The following is a 23148-nucleotide window of genomic DNA, read 5'->3' as shown; positions in this document are numbered from 1 at the left end:
GGCTACTTTATTATCGATCTAGGCTATGGACTATAGATCCCCTCAGAGGCCCAAATATCTCCCTCCTCCTAAAGCTCATCAACACTCTTCTCCAACTCTCATCCTCTTCCTGTGCACCTCTCATCTCTCACGCCTACCTTTTCTCTCCGTTTCCTCTTCCCCTCCACTGTTCTTTTACCCCGTCTTCCCTTTCCCAGAAATCAACAAGCTCAGCCTCTTCTGAGGCTTCAGAAACCTGCCAGTCTGTCAGCGAGTGCAACTCTCCCACAGCGGTTAGTACTGCATGCATCTCACCAATCAACTTGCTTTTATTGGACACACACACACACACATGCACACACAAACACACACACACACGATGTGCTATGCATTTCACTCATTGTTATCTATAGCTTAAAGAGGCCCGTGGGCTCTTCTTGACAGCCGCAGTGCGGTTTGACGTGGACTATTCATTGGATGTTGAGCACTCTGACTCAGACTTGTCTGTCCGTTCCGCAGTTTGGCTCATGCTCATCCTTCGGTACCTTCCGCCCTGCTTTCTCTCACACTGGCACCATCAGGCCTCTCTCTGTCATACTTCCTGCGTCCCCCACATTTAACCACTCCCCTGGATCCAACACCCCCTCACCCACATCAAAGATTCCTAGCTGGAAGGTTTGTTTTCATTTGCACATTTTGTTTTGTTTTCTCTTTTAAAACTTTGTTGCTTCTTTGCCTCTTGTGTTTTTATTGCCTTCATGCAAAGATTAACCTCACAGTCTTCATTTTGCTGTTGCTCATCGAGCTCAGTTTCGCAGTCTTTCCTTTCAAAGATGTGCTAAACTGAGACAGCTCTATCCATTTAACACCCTGCATAGCTCAATGTAGTCTGCCCATTTCCACATCGGCATCTAACCAGTTCATGAGCCAAATCGGCAGCTTGCGTGTTTAAACTGACTTGCACGACTGTTGGGAGGCAAACACTGGAAGACGCACAAGTCATAGGACAGTCTCATTGTTCCGTCTGCTGCCGCTGCAGGACTGGGCCAAAGCCTGTGAGCCGTCATTGGCCAGCACTCTGCAGCGTAGGAGGGAGTCTGCGGACAAGATGAGAGAACTGGAAGCTCCGCCCAGTCCGCTGGGGTATTCTGGGATGCAACAGGATGATACGCACCGAGTGAGAATGGGCCCAGCAACCATTGCGGCCAAGGTAAAAAATCCAATGTCGGTACATAAATGTGTATGCCTTGAGAACTGTAGTGTGCTGAGTTGCATATGTAAATGTGTGCTAATCTTTATGTACTTCCTATTTGCCTGTATCTGTGTGCCTCAGCATGGCGAGCCGCTCTCTCCAGCAGCCACTACTCTAGCTATGGTCCTGACCAGAGGCCTGAGTATGGAGCAGCAGAAGAGCAGCAGGGACTCTCTGCAGTACTCTAGTGGCTACAGCACCCAGACCAACACCCCCTCCTGCTCCGAGGACACCATCCCCTCACAAGGTAACACTCACCCTTAACAGCCACATGGGCCTTCAGGATAAAGCACACATGGTATCCATACACAACACTGAATTTGCTGCATAAATTAAGTTATTATTAGGGCTGTCAAAGTTAACGTGATAATGCGTTAACGCAAATTAGTTTTAACGTCACTAATTTCTTTAACACATTAACGCAACTTGCGATTTTTAGGTTGTAGTTGCTCAGTTTTAAAGCTAGAGAGTAGATATTGACATCATATGAAACTAGACATTTGCACCAACCACGTCATACTAGCTCGTCGTGAAGGAGGCTACATTTTGGTGAGGAAAAACTGGAATGGCCATTTTCAATTGGATCCTTTGACCTCTGACCTCAAGATATGTGAATGAAAATGAGTCTCACCTTTACAGACATGCCCACTTTATGATAATCACATGCAGTTTGGGGCAAGTCGTAGTCAAGTCAGGACACTGACACACTGACAGCTGTTGTTGCCTGTTGGGCTTGAGTTTGCTATGTTATGATTATTTTTTATGCTAAATGCAGTACCTGTGAGGGTTTCTGGACAATATTTGTCATTAATTTGTGTTGTTAATTGATCTCTAATAATAAATATATACATACTTTTGCATAAAGCAGCATATTTGCCCACTCCCATGTTGATAAGAGTATTAAATACTTGACAAATGTCCTTTTCAAATACATTTTGAATAGATAAAAAATGTGATTAATTTGCGATTAACTACGGACAATCATGCTATTAGTTGCGATTCAATATTTTAATCGATTGACAGCCCTAGTTTTTATATAATAAAGCTACAAAATAACTCTTCAAAACATCGTTGTTTTCAGTAATCTTTGTTATTCAGCGGAAAATATAGATGCTCATGACTCACTGTCATTTCCAGGTTCTGATTATGAGTGCTACTCTCTCAATGGGGATGCTGACAGCGAAGGACAGGCAGACTTCGACAAGTCCTCCACCATCCCACGCCACAGTAACATCGCTCAGAGCTACCGCCGCATGATCCAAACCAAGAGGCCTGCCAGCACAGCGGGTCTGCCCGCGGGTAAGACCCTGCAGAGCACTCCGAACGGCGCAGGGGGAAGCGGCTCCGGAGCCATCACCTCGGGGACGGCCACCATTCGCCGGACTCCGTCCTCCAAAACTGGAGTGAGACGAACGCCGTCCACGTCCGGCCCCATTCCCATCCGGCCCCCCATTGTGCCAGTTAAGACCCCCACGGTGCCAGATTCGCCGGGGTACGCCAGCCCGTCCCAGCACCGCGCGGGCAGCGAGGAGTTTCTGTACGGTGATGACCTGAATGCTTGTGACTACATGAGGGCGTCTCCAAAGCGGATGAGCCTCCCCGACGCAGCTTGGGGCTGTGGAGGAGGAGGGGCGGCGGACAGGACCGTTTATGCCCAGCAGGCCTCCGGCATGGCCGCCCACGGTGCTGAGGAGGACCCTCTGCTCGCTGCCAACCGCCACAGCCTGGTGGAAAAGATAGGGGAGCTGGCAGCCAGCGCCCACGCCCTCGGCGAGGGTCACTTCCCTTTCCACAGCCCGCTGCCAGGAGATCTGGCTCAGTGTGTGCCCCAGGAGCCGTCCTCTGCAGCCCAGGAGGACAAGGATATGCTGGTGTCTATACGCCGCGGGGTGAGGCTCCGCAAGTCAGTGACTGACGACAGGTCGGCTCCGAGGTTTCTGCGGTAGCTGTTGGAGAAGAAGGCTGTGAAGAAGCAGCTGTGGTGCCCTTATTTACAAACTGAAGCTTTGTAGTGAAATGCAAAAGCACTCATGTGATACATGAAGTGAGGTACAAGTAATAAAGAGGATGTAATGTGGGTGAATGAAGGCCAGTTCACAGAGTAATGAGTGACCACGGACAATGTCAAGTCATTTCATGTCATGTATGTATTGCGTACGTACAAAGTAATCCATATTTTGTTGGTTTTTATTCTCTTTCGTTTGGTTTTCGTCTGTGGGCTTCGTGGCTGTGCATCTCTGCTCCCCCGTGTGACCAGTTGTTTCAGCCCAGTTTGCCCCCTTTTGCCCCAGCGATGAGGACGTGTCACCGCCGTAGGGGTCGAAATGCTCCGCGTCTTTGTTCTTTCTTGCTCTTATGATTATTATAATATTGTGCGTTTCTTAATTAACACAGCCACCTGTCAGTGGAAAGTGATGGGGCAAAGTGCTCTGTGAGCCTGTCTGTGTGTCGTGCTTCTCATCATTACTGTACAAGTACCGTATTACTGTTTTTGTTTAATTAATAAGCTGAACAGCAGCTGTGTAAGTCATGTAAAAATAGGAGCAATATGGCAGTGTTTTTATTGCTGTACCGTACTGTCAATATATTCTGCAATTAAACAGGCTTTTTACTGTTAAATGGCTTGATGGTCATTGTCACACTCATTAATAGATGGAAAATATTACATCCATATTGTCAGGCATGCAAACTGTTAGTTGACCAGTATATTTACATCTAAAACAGGCTTTAACTATTTCTCCCAGTTCCCCAAGTTTTATTTCTTCTTTACTTTCTCCACTTTGGATTTTTGAAACTGTATTTTATTAGAGTTTTATTTCCTCAGGAGCTTTCTCTACTCCACATTTTATTCTGCAGTTAAACTCTGTATTTTAAGTTTTTCCATCTAGTACAGTAATCTTAATTTTCCTAACAGTCTGTGCGCTGTAGTTTTATCTGAAACCCAATTATATCTATTTTCTTTCTAATTTTCTACTTAGTTCACTGTAACTTCGCCCTCAGTTATGCTATTTACATCGCCTGCAGTACTGTGAGCAGCCAGAGGAGGGCGCCAGAGAGCCTTCACTGTGGCCGAGCTGCTAACTGGCGCCAAAAGGAAAACAGTAATGGAGGACATCGACATTAGATATGTTTGGCAGGCTGGAAAGATGAACGATAAGTGGGATAAAGCAGAAGAGAGGAAGGTAAGGACGTGAACTACGTTCATGTTACAACAGTGAGGACCAACATGAGCTCACTTGTGTTTACAAAGACACAAACATGACCCAAACTAGCTGTTCACTTCAATGACGTCAAATGACCAAAATATATATCTTACATAAGCTGTTGAGAGATTATATGTCCAACATAATATATAGGCCACCATGTAAGTAGAATGTTCTTAAAGTGTACACGTTCATTTTGGCCCGTACTTAATAGTTTTTATTTTTGGAAAAACAGGAAGCACGGCTGTGAAATGAATGTTCCTGTTAGCTGGTTGAAACCCCCTCATTATTATTCTGTAAATGACAACTCCTAAACTCACTGTGTGTGCTCCCCCCAGCCTGGATAACAGTGATGCTTAACCACAGGGAACCTTTTCCTCCATAAGGGGAGCTCTATTAGAGGGCACTAATGTATGATACATGAGCATGAAGTTGGTATTTTAGCACTTCCGGTTCCCTGGTCTGGAAGTCCATGGGTTTTTTTCAATGGGTTTTTAGATAGATGCCTGAACTAAGGTCTAACACAAGCTTACCAGATTTAAAAGTTTTACTCTACTAAATAAAATAAATCAATAAATACCCCACTCGTGAATTCTGAAGCCTTTTTGTGTCTTAAAAAAGACGGTGTCTAACAGCTTAACGTTAGCTTAACGTTAGCTTTTTACTTCTGCCGATTGCATTTACTATTCTAAAATCATAAAAGTGGTGTTCATTTGTGGAGATTATCTTGCTGAACAAAACGTGTAAGTATCATGAACGTTTGTTTGCCACAGAGCTTATTTTCTGCAATAATCCAAAACCCAATGGAACAATACCATTGGCTTTTTGTGGAGGGAACCAGGGCGATGCTAACTTCCTGGTCCTGCACAAATACGTCATCCCTGGAGCACTTAACAAGCCACTTAACAATGTACCCTGGAACAAATGAACAATGGAGTTGAAGAAGAAGTGATGTGTAACCACAGGGCCCTTTTCCTCGATAAGAGACCTCTATTAAAGGGTACTAATGTATGATGTATGAGCATAAAGTTAGCATTTTAGCACTTCCGGTTTCCTCATCTGGAAGTCGATGGTTTTTTTTCAATGGGTTTTTAGATAGATGACTGAAATAAGGTCTGCGGTTAACACAAGCTGGAGAGATGTTAAAGTTTTGCTCTACCAAATAAAATAAATCAATAAATAACTCACTCGTGAATTCTGAAGCCTTTATGTGTCATAAAAAAGGCGGTTGCTAACAAGCGGCTAAATGAGACTACTAAACGTCATCACGTCGACTCGTCCTCCTTTATGGCCTCGCCTCATGTGACCGTGGTGTTGTTTGTTTATAGCCTAACGTTAGCTTTTTACTTCTGGCGATTGCATTTACTCTTCAAAAATCATAAAAGTGATGTTCATTTGTGGAGATTATCTTACTGAACAAAACAGGTAAGTATCATGAACGTCTGTTTGCCACATTGTTTATTTTCTGCAATAATCCAAAACCCAATGGAAAAATCCCACTGGCTTTTTGTTGAGGGAACCAGGGCGATGCTAACTTCCTGGTCCTACACAAAGCCTATGGAAAGGAGGCTGGGTCACGCGTCATCAACGCGTCATATCTTTAGGGTACAACAGTGGTGTAACTGAAGCTGCGGTCGTGCGTTGCGATTGGCTCAACTTCGGCGAGTGCAGGCGAGATTTTACTGCGCATGTGCTATACCCCTGGAGATATGACGCGTGACCCAGCTTCCTTTCTATAGGCCTTGGTCCTACAAAAATACGTCATCCCTGGAGCACTCTATTAACAGGCCACTTAACAGTGTACCCTGGAACAAATGAACAATGGAGTTGAAGAAGGAAGTGGGAGAATAAGGCAGGGTTTTTTATTAAGACAGAAAGAAAAGGACTATCACAGATCTATTTTAATCTTTCTGACACCGAGTCATCACTGACAGTTCTCACTGATTCACAAAGAGAAATGGAGACTGAGTAGGACCAGATAATGAAGATCAGACACTTGGATCCAGTGGTCTAACCATTGGTAATGATGGAGTGGAGGTGTGTAAATCATTTGAGATGCTGCAGGACTACCACCACCACTGAAGAAATTATTAAATCTGCTCGGCTCTGGAAGCCTTCAGTATTTTTCATATTCTCCCCCAAATGGGTGCCTCATAATCCTCTCAAATAGCATATTATTGAATTTGCACTATTAGCTCACAGCCTTGAACTGGTCGAGTAATGGAAACCTGCCTAATGGCTGGGGCTTGCTGGGATAATTTACTGAGAGAAGAAGTTTCATTGTGCGTCCGAGGTTATGTTCTCACTATGTGTCTTTGTGCATCAAAGAGAACACCATCACTGCCTCTTTCAATAATAAAAAAAATCTCACCTCTTAGATGGGCTGTGCTAATTTTCATTTTCTGTTATTTTTCAATGACTTGTCTCCTGTGTCTTTTGATGATGGGAGAAATCTTTTAATGTGCTAATAGAAAGTCGTGATTGTTCGGGGGGCTAGAGCGAGATACACTGTTCAAATCAATGAACATTTTCTTAGTGTGCTAATCACTGTGGCAACCCGAGGCTCCACTAATCATAATGTAGATATAATAAAGCGCTCCTCCGACAAAGATGTGGCCCTGAAGTTTGCGCGTCTTGTTTCTATCAAAACAACAGGGGCCATGCATTAATCATTAAATTATTTTTGGCTTATTCCTTCAAAGTGGAGTAGTGTTGTTCTCATTTTGTTGTACTTGCCGAGTCTTTTCAATGAACAAACGTCAGCTCCTATGAGATGTGGCATTCTAAGTTAAAGGCTAAAGAGATGCTCGGTAATTAGATGCTTTGGTTTTGTTGCTGTTTTTCTTGCACAACTGACATTTTCAAAACCAGATGCTACCTCCACTGCATTTATTATTAGTGAAGGTAAATTCAGAACCTGGTTGCACACGTTGCTCCATAATTAATACCTCTATTAATAAACAGTTTTGGTTTCTACAGCGCAGCTTAAATACTACAGTAGGTGGTAGGAGCCTTAAGGGGATCACAGATCAAATCTAATTAGCCGTAGCTAATACATGAGGGAAATGTCTTTATATCTATCTAGCTCCTCTAAATGCTTTTTGCCTTCAGGTTGTGACGAGGGAAAATGTCCTGAGGGGCCCATCTACACGGGAGCACTACAATGAACGGCACTACAGAGCTGCCGCTCCTGTCATGGCGTTTCCAGAAATGGCTCTTTGCAGCTCTTCTGGGGGAACATGTGGGGTGAGGTTTCCATAAATGTTCACTATAAATGTTCACAGATGAATAGCAACCAGAGATGCTTAGTCATCCCTTTTAATTGCCCTGTCATTCTTTAATAAACCTACCTGTTTCAGCCAATTATTTCATTGACTTCTGCTGAACAGTCTATTTTTAATACATTTGAAACACGCTACTTACTCTGAGGCATAAACTGCCTATTAACTGATGTTAATGCCAAGTCTTCTTAACTCTACCTTCCATCATTTCCTGTTTTTTTTTTGTTCCCCCTGCTTTTCCAGGAAGAATGATAGACAACCTGCAACTGACAGAACACGCAAGCTACATTATGGGACCTCCATCCCCTCCGATCCCATCATCCCTGGTCCCCGGAGGAGCTCAGAAGCAAAGGTAGACTGTTTTAAATGCTTAAAGGCTACAACCTTTACCTTCAGAAGCTACGTCTGCCTCTGTTTGAGTGAAGGGAATGGATTCGGTCAATTATTCATTAAGTAAGCATGAAGCTTTCTAATGTTCGTCGGCTGCTTTCTTCAGTGAGATTTTTTCTCTCTCCCTTTAATGCCCTGCAGCTCTCAGTTATCTGTTGGAGAAGAGGGATGATGAGACCGTTTCATGATTTTTTTTTTTATTTTTTTTTTCAAATTCATTACAGCTTTGTTGTTTTTTATGTGGTGTATGTTGGTGTTTCATCTCGGCGGATGACTGCTGCAACCCTCAAGTAAACTATCCCTCACACCATGGCCTGGCCCCGTGATTGAATTAGCCTCTGTAACAGCTATCTCCCATGCTGGCGGTCACGGCGAATTTCACCATGTGAGACAACACGATAAAAGACAGGATTTGATTTGCATTCATGAAGCACTTAGGAAGTTCAAAGGGAAGTTACAGCGCAGAGTGGAGGGCGCCGGGTCCTCTCAGACAGTTCAGACAGTGCCTGTTTTAGAGCTCACAATTTCACCTCAAATGTTGGTCACTTCCCATCCATATATATGCTCCCTGTCATATTTTGGCCCGAGGCTGTTTTGGTGCACATCTTTTTTGCAGTGCCTTTCCCTCCTCAGGTCAGAGCTTGTAAAAACACCAGCAGTGAGTGTGGGATGGCTCATGCGTCGTGGTGACACAGCTCACAGCTTGCACCACGTCAAAGAATACAGCGATCAGCCAATATGAGCTTTGTGCTCCAGCTGCAGGCTGTGATTCGAAATTGTCTGGGGGCTCACCACCAGTTACCGGAGTTATTGCCTGAAAAGAACAGTTTACTGCAGAGAGTGGTTTCGGGTAAAATTTGCAGTGATGGATTGTGGTTGCGAATTGATAAGGATCTTTCGACGGGAGCTTTGATGAGTTTCCAAACTGAATACAGATGTAGCCAGGGTGTGTGAGCGGAGGAATGGCGTTGAATTACAGGTCCAGCCTAACATCAATGCATTTGAATATTGACCCATCCAAAGTAAAGGTTGACATGACATGGGAGGTGTGCAGCTGTGCTCTCTAGACCATTATTTTTTGTATCTTTTTTGACAATTCAGAGCCTTGCAGTCCATGTAATATTCAGTCTTCTGACTTGTCAGAGCAGTGAGGGGAATTGGGAAGTGTACAGTCTGTGGGAATTAGCAGCAGACACCTACAGATTAGGTTCAGAGTGTTGCTCTGGGTGCTGGGCAGGCTGGCAGAGCGGGGAGAGGGAGAGGAAGAGCAATCAAGGGGACAATATTAATATGAACTCTGCTTCCGCATATAACACTGGCTGGCTGCAGAGACGCATGGAGCCATGCAGCCCGTGCAGGCTCTCTTTAAATCATCATGTTTACACACTTTAACAGCCCAGATCCCAGCAATTGCATTTATACTGATGCATTTAGGTTGTTTCTCCAAGCTGTAAATGTAATGTGTGTGATTGCAGAAATGCAGTGCTTTGAGGGGAAGTGTAACCAAAAGTTTAGGGAGGAATTTAAGGTTGTGGATTCAGTGTTCTTGAGCAAGGCAGCCCCTATAGCTGCTTCACTGGAGCCAGTATTGGTTTCCACAGACAGAAGACATCAAAAGGACTGATGTGTGTGTTTACTTTCGACTTTCTCTCTGGACAGCAAAGGATGAGTGATTTTCTCTCTGTCAACATTTCTTCACGCTGAGAGCGGATTTGTGGCAGGCGGTGTTATACAGCTGTGGGGAGGCTCTCTTGCTGCGTGTGTGCACACAGACACAGAGAGGCTTTCCAGAGGCGGAGGAACCCTCCTGACCAGCACATCTCAGGGTGGAGCCCTCCTGACCAGCACATCTCAGGGTGGAGCCCTCCTGACCAGCAGATCTCAGGGTGACAGGGTTGGGTTCACCGTGGAGCTCCGTCCCCCGTGCGCCGCCGCCACGCCCCCGCGCTCTGGCGCTGTCCGGAGCTGTGGTGCTGAACGCTGGATCCACTGAACACAGCCAACAGCCTGCAGCGCAGTGTGGACTGCTGCCTGCACGCAGCCGTGCTGCATGGAGCCAAGAGACGGATCTGTCAGGATGAAAAACGCTCTAAGTTAGAGAGAGGGCTCTCTCTCTGCTCTGGAAGGATCAAGGTGGATAAACTATGAAGGAGATGTTTCTCAACTCTTTTCTTTTTTAATGCTTTTTTCTACCGACCCCCCCCTGGAGGTACATATAACTTGGCCACCAACATGATTTGGGCTGTTTTGTTCTTCTGCCTCCTCACACCGGCTGCTGGATACCAAACACCGGAGCGCCTGCCGTTCTTCCACGGGCATGTGTTCGAGAACTCCCCGGCGGCTTCTAGAGTGAGCGGACTGAGCGTTCCGGTGCGGCGCATCAACGCGCAAAAATGGTGCCCGTCGGTCTCCGGGATGCACTTCAAACTGCACGGCAACGGCAGCGAAGACTTCCGCGCCTTCGCCCACCACAAGAGGGGGAATCTATTGCTGAAAACTTCCCGGGTGTTGGACCGGGAGGCTCGCTCCGAGTACCTGCTGAGCGTGGTGTTGCTGTGCTGCTGCTGCCGGAGCTGCGGCGCGTCCGCGGAGTCCGTCGCCTTCGAGGTCGCGTCGGTAAAAGTGGACGTTTTGGACACCAACGATCACGAGCCGACTTTTCGCAGTGCAGACGCCGTGCACATAACTTTAGACGACACCACCGCGCTGCGCAGCGTGGTCTACCGGCTGGAGGCGGTGGACGCGGACAGCGGCAACAACGCAGAGTTGACATACGTCTCCATACCCAAGAACGGCAGCTTCTATGTGGTCCCTAAAACGGGTGAAGTTCTGCTGGTGGACTCCATCCTGGGGCTGCCCTCTAAAGTCAAGTTCTACGTGTTCGCCAGGGACCACGGGTGGCCCCCTCTGACCAGTAAAGGTGTAGTGGTCACTGTGGCTCCACAGAGGTGGGCGACGCGTCCTGCTGAAGTAGCCGGGTCAGGGTCTTGGATGAGGAAAGGTCGGTCTCCGAGGGCTCTACTTGACCCTGGTGCTGTGCTTTCCCTCAATGTGTCTGAGGACGCCAGCATCGGCTCGGTCATAACAAGCCTGATGAGTCCCACCAGGTTCCAGTCAGCCTCCTATGAGCTGGTTCACCCGGAGGAGTCAGAGAGCTGCCCGGTCACCGTGGGGCGAGACAGTGGAGATATCACCATCAGCAGGAGGCTGGATAGGGAGGCTGAGCCTCTCCTGGAGCTCACTGTTAAGATTCAGGACAAACGAGGTGTGTATTATTCCTCCCGTTAATCCAGCACTTAAGTGAGCTCATGCACCCCCCCTCTCCTCCATCTCCCCTCCCACTCCTTCCCCCTAGGAATTATTTGCATTGTGGAGGATGATGCCCTATTTTAATGGCACATTACTTGCACATGGTAAAAAACTGTGCTGCCATCTGGACACATCGCCCTTCATCAGTGGAGCCCCCTCAACAGGCCCGATATCCATCACATCCATACAGGGCTGTCAGTGTATAGCTGCAGCTCATTCCACAGGTGGGCCTCATTATTATCATCCATCCATCCAACCACCATATACCTGAAATATGAGCTCCAACAATGTGCAAGATTATTTTTATACATTTCAATATTTGTCCCAATTTATTCTGATACGCACGAGATATATTTCAATTACGCTTGACAAACTGGGGGAGGAGATGATTATTTTTCCAGCTTTATGTTTAAGTGTCTTTGTGAAGTGGTTTGAAGTATGTCCTTGATTGACAGAGTTTGCGACTGTGAAGTTGTTTTCAGAGCTTAATCCTTGCAGAGTGGCAAACCACCGCGACCCTCGTTCTCACTCATCTGCTGGCATTACCCCTCTAATCCTCCTCTCATTCACTCTCTAGTCCCAGGGATTTGAAGTAGCACCGCCACAGTCAGGCAACCCTCTCAAATACTCTGAGGAAAAGGTGAAACTGTAGTGCGTATCAGTTCCGAGTTTTTGTGTTGCTCCTCCCAAAAGTTAGACTTCTTAAAAACAAGAAAACAAAAATCAAAAATGATTTGCTCTGTAATTGAGCTACACGGTGTGCAGGAAACAGTGTGCGCTGTTTTCATTCGAATTGCCTGCTGCTGCTACATTGCACAGCGTGTGCTAGATTGTAATTGCGTGCCTGATTGGGACACGTTCCTGCGATGGGGTGTCTGGAGGTTTTTCACAAGAGAGCAAAAATAGTCAGAATTCTGACATTTTTTTTTTTTGCGCAGATGCGTAGAAAGTAATAAGCCACTCCAGCCTGACAGATATTCAGATACCTTCCTCCATTTTACCTCTCTCACCTGCGAAACTCTCCTCTCCTGATCAAAGGCATGGCATGTTCTTTATACTGCGACTAGCTTTCCAGACAGAATCCTGACGGGAGTCTGGGAGGACAGGCCTTTCTTCTGTCTTGTCTCCTTCCCAATCCCTGCATACACGTCTCTCTGAGTGAATGAGTCCATTTTAGCTGTTTTATTTTTTAGAGATTTAACCTAATCCCACGTGAATTTGCTTCTTACGGCTGCAATGTGGGTTTGCTCGGGTGTTGCAATCAATTCCTGGTCTGTCTCATAGATAAAGCAGCTCCATAGACACGTTACAGAAAGAGGAAATGAATGAGCGAGATGCTTTTGTATATGTGTGTCTTGTAGGTGTCTGTTTGTATGCAAGTGTGAGGCTTCACAGTCATACTTAAAGTGACCCCAGGCACGATAACAACAGTTTTAATAAGGCCCCATGTGTTGCACCGTCTCAACTTATTTCCCCGCCGTGGACTCTCCGTAGCATAGAGCTGTCCGTGGTGCTGCTGACAGTCACCTGCTGAATGTCAAACAGAAAGCACCGTCAGGCAGCAGTCTGCCAGCAGTTCAAAGGATATTCAAGTCAGCAGCGTTCCGTCCTAACCATAACAGTATTTACTACATTATTCACATACAGAGGGTGGACAAAATAATAGGCACATTCTCACTCTCACACAATCCAGATCCTCAAAAAAACAGCACCAGAGTTGAAATGATGCTTCTCAGGGACAGGCACTACCCCATCCTTCATAATAGAAGCCTACAGGTAGCTTTTATTGCAGCGTCATTGTAGAGATTCAATTGTCGAGTCTTCCTTTACTTTTGTGCACACCTTGTGCATGCTGTCACTTTCATTCTCACACAGACGGATGTACAAATACTTATGAAAAATCTGGTCCTCCTCTTCTACAACACTCAAATCGCTGCTTCCCATACTTCTATTCAAAGTACCACTACTATTCAGTGTCGTACTACTCGAGATCAGTCTTTTGTATGGAGATCGGACTCAAGACCACTTTTCGAAGGTCGCGGTCTCGGAATCAATCTTATTTTTATTCGGCATTGTCTCGGTATCAGACAAAGAGGGCACATGATTTTTATTTCAAGACCACAACTGTGAGGATATGCCTAAATTGCCTGTGCATTGTCGGATTTATGTGTTGAAGGGGAACACCACCTAAATTAAGAATTACAATTTCTTATTTACATGGCCTAGTGAAGTTCAATCAATATTTGTGAACATACGCTCCTCTCTCTCAAAGCCAGAAACCAGAGAGGTACGTCTCAAACTTGTGATGTCATAAGGTATAAAGTCTGGAGCTGCTCCATAGACAATAAATGGGAGACTGATTTTGTGGATCCACAGAGAGTTTGTTTTCTGTTTTTTACCCAAATTAGTTTTATTCTATTGTAATGTTCTCAGCTGTGAAACAGAAAATGTTCCCATAAACTCAGAACATTCCCCTGGGTGCTCTCAGTGTCATCTATAATATTTCTACTCGTTCATTGTCTATGGAGCAGCGCCAGACTTTATACCCTATGACATCACAAGTTAAAGTAATTTAGCCCTCTAGTTTTGGATTTGAGAGAGAGTTGTTCATGTTTACTGATATGTTTCAGACCATAGGAATAATGTATGAATTTTGAGAAATGGGCGTAGCTCCCCTTTAACACCATTACTGTGATTGCCCATAGAAAACAAAGGAAAACTCCCACACATTAAATTCACCTCTGCAACGCCATTTTATTATTTTATCAAGATATTTCTCATGGTACACTAATACATACACACAAATATACAGTATATGGCAATAAAAGAGGTGAATAAAGAGGAATCTTCATTTGTTTTCTATGGGTAATTTTATTAACCTTGCACGGCAGCTTGATTATCGCGATGTCACGAGATCACGAGTGAATCGCAGGATCTAGTGTCGCACAGAAATCCAACTAGTCAGACTCAAGTCCCAGGAAGAGCGCCGGGCCTTGAAGCAAATTTTCTTAGTGGCCAAACGGTGGTATTACAACTTTCGTGTTCGTCACGTGATGCCATTGTGCCCAAAAATACTTTTTCCCATAGACTTACATTGGGAAAGAGATGTCTCTAACTCGTCTCTAATTTGTTTTTCAAGTATATCAACTTTCTAGTATATGAACACTTGAATAGCCCTTATTTAAATCATTAAGTCTTAAAAGTTGTAAAATGCACTAATAGCTGAATCCGGAGTTATTTTCCTTCCTCCATTAATGTAAATGAGCCCCAGACCGCAGCTGGAGCGAGGGCTGGGAGGCGGAGTTAAAGGAAACGCTACTGCGCCTGCTCTATGAGCCCAATGGGTGTGGAAGCTAGCCAGATGATCCGGGTACTTTATTTACTTTATCGACAGTCAAGCCATTTTGGGCTTCATGAGCCACTGAGCAACTCTTATATGGATGAACGGGAGCCCGCCTATAACGCTGTATCCAGTTCTCTTTATACATCCATAGCCAGGCTTCAAGTAATGTGTTTGTGTCCGGCTCGCCAGACAAGGGACCAATCAGTGTCCTGTGAGGAGCTATTGCAGCTACGGGCGTGGCTTAGGTGTGTGAGACCCGGTGAGACCATAGTGAGAGACGACACGGAGAGGCAGCGACTGTTCGGCTCAGGAAGAGGTTAGCGTAAATGCTGCAATAGGATCAGTTATAAAAGAACTGGAGAATATTTCTTTATTGAAAGAAGAGCAAAAAACGGCACTTGCTTTTGTTATTTCGATTGACAGATGGTCCATCCAATCACTTGCCAAGTATTTTTTTTGAAAGTGCCTGCCCTTTTCCAAACAGTTTCTTAGATGGTTCTGTGTAACACACCATCTGAAAGGGTCAGGTTATGATTCTATGGGAATCTTTCAGATCAATTTGAGGAGTGCATATGGTGTATCAGGCAGATAGTGTCTCACCCTGCCTTGGTCTTGGTCTTGACTTGGGTTTAGGTGGTCTTGACTGCAACACTGCTACTATTACCACTATTACTATAAAGCCATATCTTCTTGCCTATATGTAATTGTCTACCTTATGGATTTTCTGTTAACAGGCTTGACCTCTTAATGTTCACTCTGCTGGATAACTCACAGAATGCACACATGTTTGTTACAGTCTGTGCGGGGAAGAGCACATATGGTTATTAACTGGTAAATGTAGATTTACTAAATGTGAAGTGAACGTGTTCATTAGCTGGTTAATGTGGGCATGAAATGCTAATCACTCTGGTGCGAGGCTTTCTTATGTTAATAAGTTTGCAGTGGGTAGTACAGCGTTATGATTAGAGCCATCAGAAGAGCGGTTATTTGTGCTGTTCAAATGGAGATTAAACAGTCTAGTTTGACACTTAGATATCTCAAATAAATTATTCTGGCAAACTGCAGATAAGGAGGAGATGGAACAGTGGTACTGGATTACTCTCAGTATGGGGTCCATCCTCATTGACATACTTACCTGAAAGAAAATGTGCTTACCAAAAACTCGTCGCCCCACGGCTCTAAGATGTGACTTGTTTGAACACAGAGCCGTCTTTGTTGTCTGTTGTATTAATCAAAAACAACGTTAAAAGGTTTTTATTTGAATTAATGTTGAATAATAAGGTTATAATGGGCTAAATATGCCAAAATGTTTTGCAATCAGGACAGAGAACGCAGTGCCACAGTAGTTGCACATATTTTTACCCAGGAAATTCACAATTTGTCAATCATTTATAGAAAAATACCTGCACCAAAATGTGGTTGCTTCTCATAGTCACGAATATAATTAAGATAATTTACCATATCTGCTCATATCTGATACAATTAGTCATCGTCGTTATCGCCATTTTCTGTGGAAAATGGCCATTTAATGCAACCGTGCAACGTATTGTCACGTATGGCCGCTCAGTGTGAACATTGACATTGCTTAACCAGTTTTGGATTATTCTTAACTCTTGCTCATTTCTGAAATAATATTCTTATATTACCATCACAGCACTGTGATTCATTACACCACTTACTTTTTTAATTACACCCACAAAGTTAGGAATTACTTTATCTTTTGCAAAAACAAAAACATTTTGACTTAATTTCTTTTCCTTTTTAATTATTACTATGCTCCAAACTTTCTTTAAGGTAATAAGATAATTAGGTTGTGTAGCTCATCATAAGAGCAAATGTCATTTTCAGATAGCTGTACTTATTCAGAGATCATTATTAGACATTTTTTGGGGGGGTTGGGGATCTAATTAAGGAGTTTACTGCATGTACATAGACAGGATTTCAGGACCCCCTGACAAGCTTTAACACCTTTCCTCTCACTGATGTATCACATTTAGTATAATATCACCATCTTGCTCAGGGCCCCAAGTATTCCTCCTTTCTCCTTGACTAGATCCCCTGCTAACGTTGGAGAAATATTTACCTTCCAAACTATATTCAGCACACCAATAATCCCCAGAGAAAACAATGAAGTGATATTTTTCTGACATAGCCTCTGTGTATCAAACCAGCAGTATAAGGAGAAGAAAAAAATGTAAAAGTAATGGAAGTAGGCCATGACTCATGACTCACAGAGACTGGTTATGTGGTGTTGTTTTTGAGGAGAGGGAGTGAGGGACCTCTACAGCTCTTCCTGTAAAGGATTTTTGCTGGCCCACAGAGGACGTCAGTTTAGATTTGTATTGGTGGGGATTTTTTTTTTGGTTGCTTTTGGTTTTGTCCCACCCGAAGAATCCTTTTCTTCACACCTGAGTAGGGATCTGTTAATGGTATCTGACGGGTTCGGAGGAGTATTGAACAAGTGGTGCAGTCCTTTGTGAGTTGGAGTGGGGGATATATTGGAGTGGTTTCTCCCTCTCCTTTAGGTATCTGTGGGCAGGGTGGCATTCAGCTTGTGGTAATCACCTCTTCTCAGCCTGTTTTGTCAGGGAACCTTATTCTGCTCTCTCTCCGTCCTCCTCTCTCTTCCTGTCTCTGTCTCATAGTCAGCATCTCGGCTCATGCTGTCTTTAATCCAATTTCCCCTTTTCATACCCCTTTTTTTTCTCCCCCCCCCCCACTATATTTGCATATTCCCCTTGTGATGTGAAATGAATTGAGAAGAGACCCGATCTCATTTTTGTTTGTAATTTGCGACTGTGGGGCTGTTTGTTTAAGTAGAAAACAATTCCACAAAAAGCTGTCTGCATTTATTCAATTTAGAAAAAAATGCCTGTGGCGATTATGCTTTATTATGTGTGTGTGATCGTGAGCAAGTGTGTGGTTGCATGTGCGAAGGATTATTTTTTTCCTCGCGTTCATATCTAATTGTGTAAATTTGTTTGTGTATCAGCCTGTGCTTGTGTTAAATGTTGTGATTGTCCTTTCAGTATCCAGATCTCCCACCCGCCGCAGAGATCCTCAGATTTGTTGCCTGACAACATGCTGTGAAGCCGTAACATGCCCGCAGCACTTGATTTCTGCTCTGTGGTTCTCAGATATCAAATGGATGTGTCTAAGCAACATCCCCTGCAGCCCTCTCTTCTCTATAGTCCTAGCATGTATCTGATGCCATGTAGGAGGGAATGGGAGTGTGTGTGCCACCGTTTTTTTTCTTTTTTTAAAGATGGGATTAAGCGAAGAGAACAGAGAAACAGAGAAAGAGCAGGGAGAGGAAGGGAAGTAGCACTCCTCCACATGTAGAAGAGATATTTAAAGTGGGTGCAACGCGCTACTATCAGGGCCACAGAAAGGTCAGGACAAGCTGTAATGCTAGGGGCATGGTCACGGAGCGCGGCTTTGAGATCAAGAAGGTTAAGCGAGGCAAAGGTGAAAAACCGGTGGAGGAATGAGAAAGACAGGGAAGGGTGGAGGCAGAAAAAGGAGTGTGTAAACGCATGTCTGTGTGAGATTGTTTTTCCCCGCGTGCCTATAAGCTTTACTGAAGATAAGCAAAGGGCAGCCAGATCAGAGGCAGGGAGTTGTGTTACTGCTGATGAGAGGTCAGCTTGGTGAAACATAATTGTTAGATGGTTAGAGGGCAGAAGTGAAAAAGTATTGGGGTGGCAGGAGGGGAATGAGGTGTGCATGTACTCCAGTCTGTAGTAGAGTGGATGGCTACAGGGCACAAAGGGGTAGGGTAAAAATATAGTACTGTACAGCTGTGAAAAGGGCAATGTGTACTAGTATTTGTCTGAAGATTGTTTGGGGTAGGGGAGGGGGGGCAAATGGAGGGAAGATGAGGAAAGAAATACGACCTGCCCTTTGGAATGGCATGAAGATGGAAAGACTTTTGTGTGTTCTCCCCCGAAACAATACCTTAATTTAGGGTAGCTGCCGATACAGAGTATTGATCGCTACTTCAAATTGGAGCTCAGCGGGATAATTTGTATTTAAGGTAACACAAGGCCAGAGATTCTCCAACAAGTTCTCCAAATTAAACAACAAAATAAGTTGTTTTGTCAATGCCCTTCATAAGCGTTTCCTGATCTGATAGCCCTATCGGCAGGATGACATCATCTGTCTGTACCTTCCAAAACCGTTAAAAACACTGTTGAAAAATAAATCAGTTTTATCTATTATAATATTATTATATGGGTTTTTTTAACGTTTGGTCAGGGTTAGGCACAAAAATGACTTGGTTAGGTTTGGGGAAAGATCGTGTTTTGGGTTGAAAAAACAATACTTTGTTATGGTTAGGTGACCTTTCTCGTCATGATTAAAATGATAACACTGACTGTTGTTGGTAGGAAATAGGGATGTGACGGTGAGGAAATTTCCCACCGTTTTATAAACTCGTGACAACACCGGTTTTACCGATTACACCGGACATTTTACAAGAAAAGATGACGCTCAATATCTGTAGCGCGCTTACTTTGATCTTTACCGTCTGGCCTCTCCGGTCAAGCTTTCGCTGCGGGGCCGCAGGTTTCCACCTGGCGACGCTGCGCTACACACACCGCCTGTGACCACTCAGTCCTCCGCACGGCGATTGCCTCATTAACGTAATGGTTCCCTTATATCATTGGGTTTTAATCCGAAATATTGCCAAGTAGATGCTTTTGCTTTTCGCCTTGACAACTGAATCCTCCGCCGTCGTCTTGTCTGATAACTCTCTATCGTCCCGTGTGTGAAATCTGACTCCTGCTAGCGTGTGCTGAGACTCCTTACATAGCAGAACCTTTCGCTCTGAGTTTGTAGCGTCCGTAGTCAGACTATATATTGATTACACGGCGCTGATAGGATAGCCTAGTAGGAAACAGAAAGTGAACAGTGTGTCAAAGGCCGACGTTTTGATGACTCGTCCATAGGGCTGAGTAGTGTTCAAAAAATTACGATACTAATACCAATACCAGTAGCCCATAAAGTGATACTGACACCAATAAGGTACTTTACCTTTTTCTTCTGCTTCACTGGCCAGCACAAGGCTCATATGGTGGTTCTGCTGACAACATTGTCCCCTGACCCACGGTGGCGGCACGGCGTCGTTGCAGAAGTGCAACACCAATCCTCCGGTTCCCCCTGAACACTGTTAGCTTTGTTAACACTGTTAACACTGTTAACGCTGTTAGCACCATTAGCTGCTAGCTGCCGGCTCAGCCATCTCCATGTTGAGAGCAAAGTGCAGGCAATCCCGGCTGTACGGGTTGTAGCTGCTGCGGTAGTAGGCCAATCATACGAAGTATTATATCGAAGAAAGTTTGCTGTGATTGGCTGCGAGCAAAACCATACAACTAGTCGTTTTTTTCTATCTGGGTACAAAAAGCATCGAATGCATGCATCGTTTGCCTGGGAAGTTTCGATACTACTTCGTACTGGGTTATTTTGGTCAATACCTTAAAGGTATTGAGTACCTCCTACCTTTGGCGGACTTTGTGGCTCCAGAACAACGTCACACTTTCTGACTGACGTGTCATAATTTCTAGAGGTCTCTGTCACTTGAACGTACACATAGGCCATCGTTGGGCATATGAAACGACTGATGCTGTTTCTTTTTCTTTGGAGGACACTTTGCAGGGATCGCCGTGGCCAGTCGGTGAACTTCATGAATATAACTGATGGCAGAAACATTGTATTGTATTGACAATGACAGAAACTGTGTTTGACGTGAATCAGTCATGTCCGATCTGCTTGATAAGGTCAGCATTGACCCTCATACCAGATAAAATTGTCTGAACTACCAGAGCAACCGCAACAGGAAGGAAAATATTTGTGTGCTGATGTCAGAGCAGGATATGTTGAAAACATAATTATAGAGCCGAAGACGTGAAATGAGCAAGTGTGTACTGTATATGTCTGTCATTCTGCTTACACGAGCAATGCATATCTCATTACAGCGGAAACCTCAACAGTCAACCCAAATAAATTACGTTTGTTGTGCGAGGTGTGGTGGGAGGTGTGAGGGCTGCATGAGGCACAGCGCTGTGAGGACAGGGAGTTTTTATCTGGCCAAGGGTCTGCATTATTGATGCCCATTACCACAGACATTGTCAACTCCAGACATTGCACGGAGGCAGGCGCTGTCAGGTAAATGTCTTGCTGACCTCCAACGGCACAGATTTCCCGGAATGCTTCAGCGCAACCTGGTGTCTACCTGTGTGATAAATGAGGACGACTTGCACATTGTACAAAGAGCTTATCGCCAGCTGAGAAGGTTTGGTTTTATTAAATCTAATCCATGATGCGCCGCTGACATTAACTTAGTGGGAGACAGAAGTTTGAGGGTTTTGTTGACGTAATTTAATCTCCTGCTATTGTGTTTGGAATCATTTGTAATGAACACGGTAACAGTTTATTTCACCTCCTCACCTGCCATTCTCCCTGTCCATTTAAAACTTTTGTTTTGGCTCCACCTTTGCATGCTGGATAGCCTCTCCGTGGCTTTCCCCCAAGGAGCCGAATTGATTTTGTGTTATTGATTAACCAGGAGCTGTTTTGCTCCCAGTCACAAAACATCACTTTAAACAACAATTTATGTGTCGCAGAACTGGCTGTGACAGACTGTTGCTGATAGTTTACAAACTGGCGGAGAGGTAGGTGTGTGTGATTGAGTCCAAGGGCTGATAGAACTATCCTGAAGCACTCTAATGAATCAGGCTTTCAGACAAGACCGCCAGAATGAGCAAGGGAAAATTGGAGCCAGCGCTGGGATATGTCATGGGAATTCAATGCTTGTGCTTATTTATCTATTTGGTCTTGAATTTCTCAACCTTTCACACCCAAAGGTCCAATTAACTGAGCATAACAATGGTTGCAGCTCTGCTCGCGGTGGCCCGAAGAGGCACTGATAAACACACAGGACACAGACAACTTTGAAAGCTTTGCTGGGTGAACTGTGAACAAGGAGATTTTCAATGCGGGGAGAAAAAAAAGATCACATGGCTGGCCAAGTTGCCTAGTGAGATGTTTTGACATGCCATGAACTTTGCTTTGGAGGAAAGCGCGCAAATTGTAGAAATTGCCGTAATTGCACGACACCAATTTGCACAGTGTGAGCACGGCTTTTGTTGAAAAGATGAAAATGACGGCCATGCAGAAAGAGATGTTGAGAACAAGACTTTTCAGTCTGGCTGGCGATCAGACAGACGATGTAGAGGGCAAGGGGACCGCAGCTCAGATTAGAAAATGTGTTTGAAGATGACATCGTCTATCTCATGGTTCAGTTATTTAATCGATTCCAGGAAACAGGGAGACAGTCTACAACTCCATCACAGCCAGAGGATGGTTGATTACAGTGGCAGGTGTTTTAGATGCATGGGAAATTTAGTGGCGTCTCAGGGCTGATGAGCATCCAGGGCTACATGGGCTGTTATATGGATATTTTCAAATGTGACTCTGGGTGTGTCTGTGTGTGAGAGAGCTGCAGATATCTAGAGAGATAAAGATCTCTACAGATCTAAACACCTCAAAGGAGGTCATAAAAAAAGACCATTTTTGTTCCTGCTTGTTTTGTGATCTGGCTTGGACTGTTTATCGCATGCTTTTGTTATGTTTGTTCTTCCCATCTGTAGTTGGACATTTCTGTTATGTCCGTTCCAAACTTGGCGCTTGTGTGCCCGTGAAGCATGTGTGTGTGCATGTGTGTGAGGGTTTCTCTTTTTTTGTTCCAGCTACCAATTTGTGTCTGTTCTCAGCGGATCCAGTGAACGTGCATGGCTTTCTTTCCATCTTCCTCTCTGCCTCGACAGTGTAGGGCTTAATTCCGTGGACTAATCAGACCATATGGTCTCTACAGTCTTATGATGTGCTGAGAAGGATGGGATAGGGATGCTGCCGCGTCGTTAGCGGTGCCAGCCTCGCCGTGGAAACTCACAGACACGCGCCGCTGCCACACATTAAGGATCAAGATCTGGAACTGGAGTGCACAGAAATCCTCACAACCCCTTTCACTCAAAATGAAACAAAGAAAAATATGTTTTTAAAAAACGGGCATGTTTAGAATCTGTGCACCACAGTGCATGTCTTTTTTTCCGCAAGTTATCGACTCGTAATTACTCCTGCCCTTTCTGCCCCGACACCACAGCTGCTATTTAATCAAGTCATTTCAATAATGAATTGTGTGAATGTGTGTTGACTTGGTTTTGATGGATATCTCTGACTGAGAACCGGCTGCGTCTGTCAAACACTAAATTGAGGATCTGTCCCTAAATGTTGGGTTAGTCCCATGAATAATCATGCGCTCAAACTTACAAATGAGTCACTCAGCTGGTCTTAAAATTTGGATTGAGATCACCATTTATTTACAGTAAATCC

The 23148-nt window shown here is 44.6% G+C and overlaps 2 protein-coding genes across 6 annotated transcripts in view; both read left to right on the top strand.

Moving 5' to 3' along the window:
- mtss1la (MTSS I-BAR domain containing 2a) overlaps positions 1–3850 on the top strand; it is a 31852-nt gene extending 28002 nt beyond the window's left edge. For 2 of the 4 annotated variants that reach the window (XM_037766144.1, XM_037766146.1), the window contains 5 exons: positions 198–272; positions 499–654; positions 1019–1189; positions 1313–1478; positions 2369–3850. In XM_037766144.1, the coding sequence (XP_037622072.1) occupies positions 198–272; positions 499–654; positions 1019–1189; positions 1313–1478; positions 2369–3177 (1377 nt within the window). In that variant the 3' untranslated portion in view covers positions 3178–3850. The remainder of the gene's footprint in view (positions 1–197; positions 273–498; positions 655–1018; positions 1190–1312; positions 1479–2368) is intronic. The other 2 variants (XM_037766147.1, XM_037766148.1) reach the window with 1 other exon arrangement.
- Positions 3851–3975: 125 nt separating this feature from the next.
- The window catches only part of LOC119486218 (neural-cadherin-like), a 110381-nt gene continuing 91208 nt past the window's right edge, over positions 3976–23148 (top strand). Inside the window, exons 1-3 of one of the 2 annotated variants that reach the window (XM_037766143.1) lie at positions 3976–4413; positions 7546–7680; positions 7959–8067. Coding sequence is in view for 1 of the 2 variants with exons in the window: in XM_037766141.1 (XP_037622069.1) it covers positions 10338–11370 (1033 nt within the window). In the remaining variant the exon portion in view is untranslated. Of the gene's footprint in view, positions 4414–7545; positions 7681–7958; positions 8068–9801; positions 11371–23148 lie in introns of those variants that run through there. The other variant, XM_037766141.1, reaches the window with a different exon arrangement.

Source organism: Sebastes umbrosus, chromosome 4 (assembly GCF_015220745.1).
Source record: "Sebastes umbrosus isolate fSebUmb1 chromosome 4, fSebUmb1.pri, whole genome shotgun sequence".
Lineage (NCBI taxonomy): Eukaryota > Metazoa > Chordata > Actinopteri > Perciformes > Sebastidae > Sebastes > Sebastes umbrosus.
Note: the sequence above shows the minus strand (reverse complement) of the source record. Positions and strands in the feature narration are given on the sequence as shown.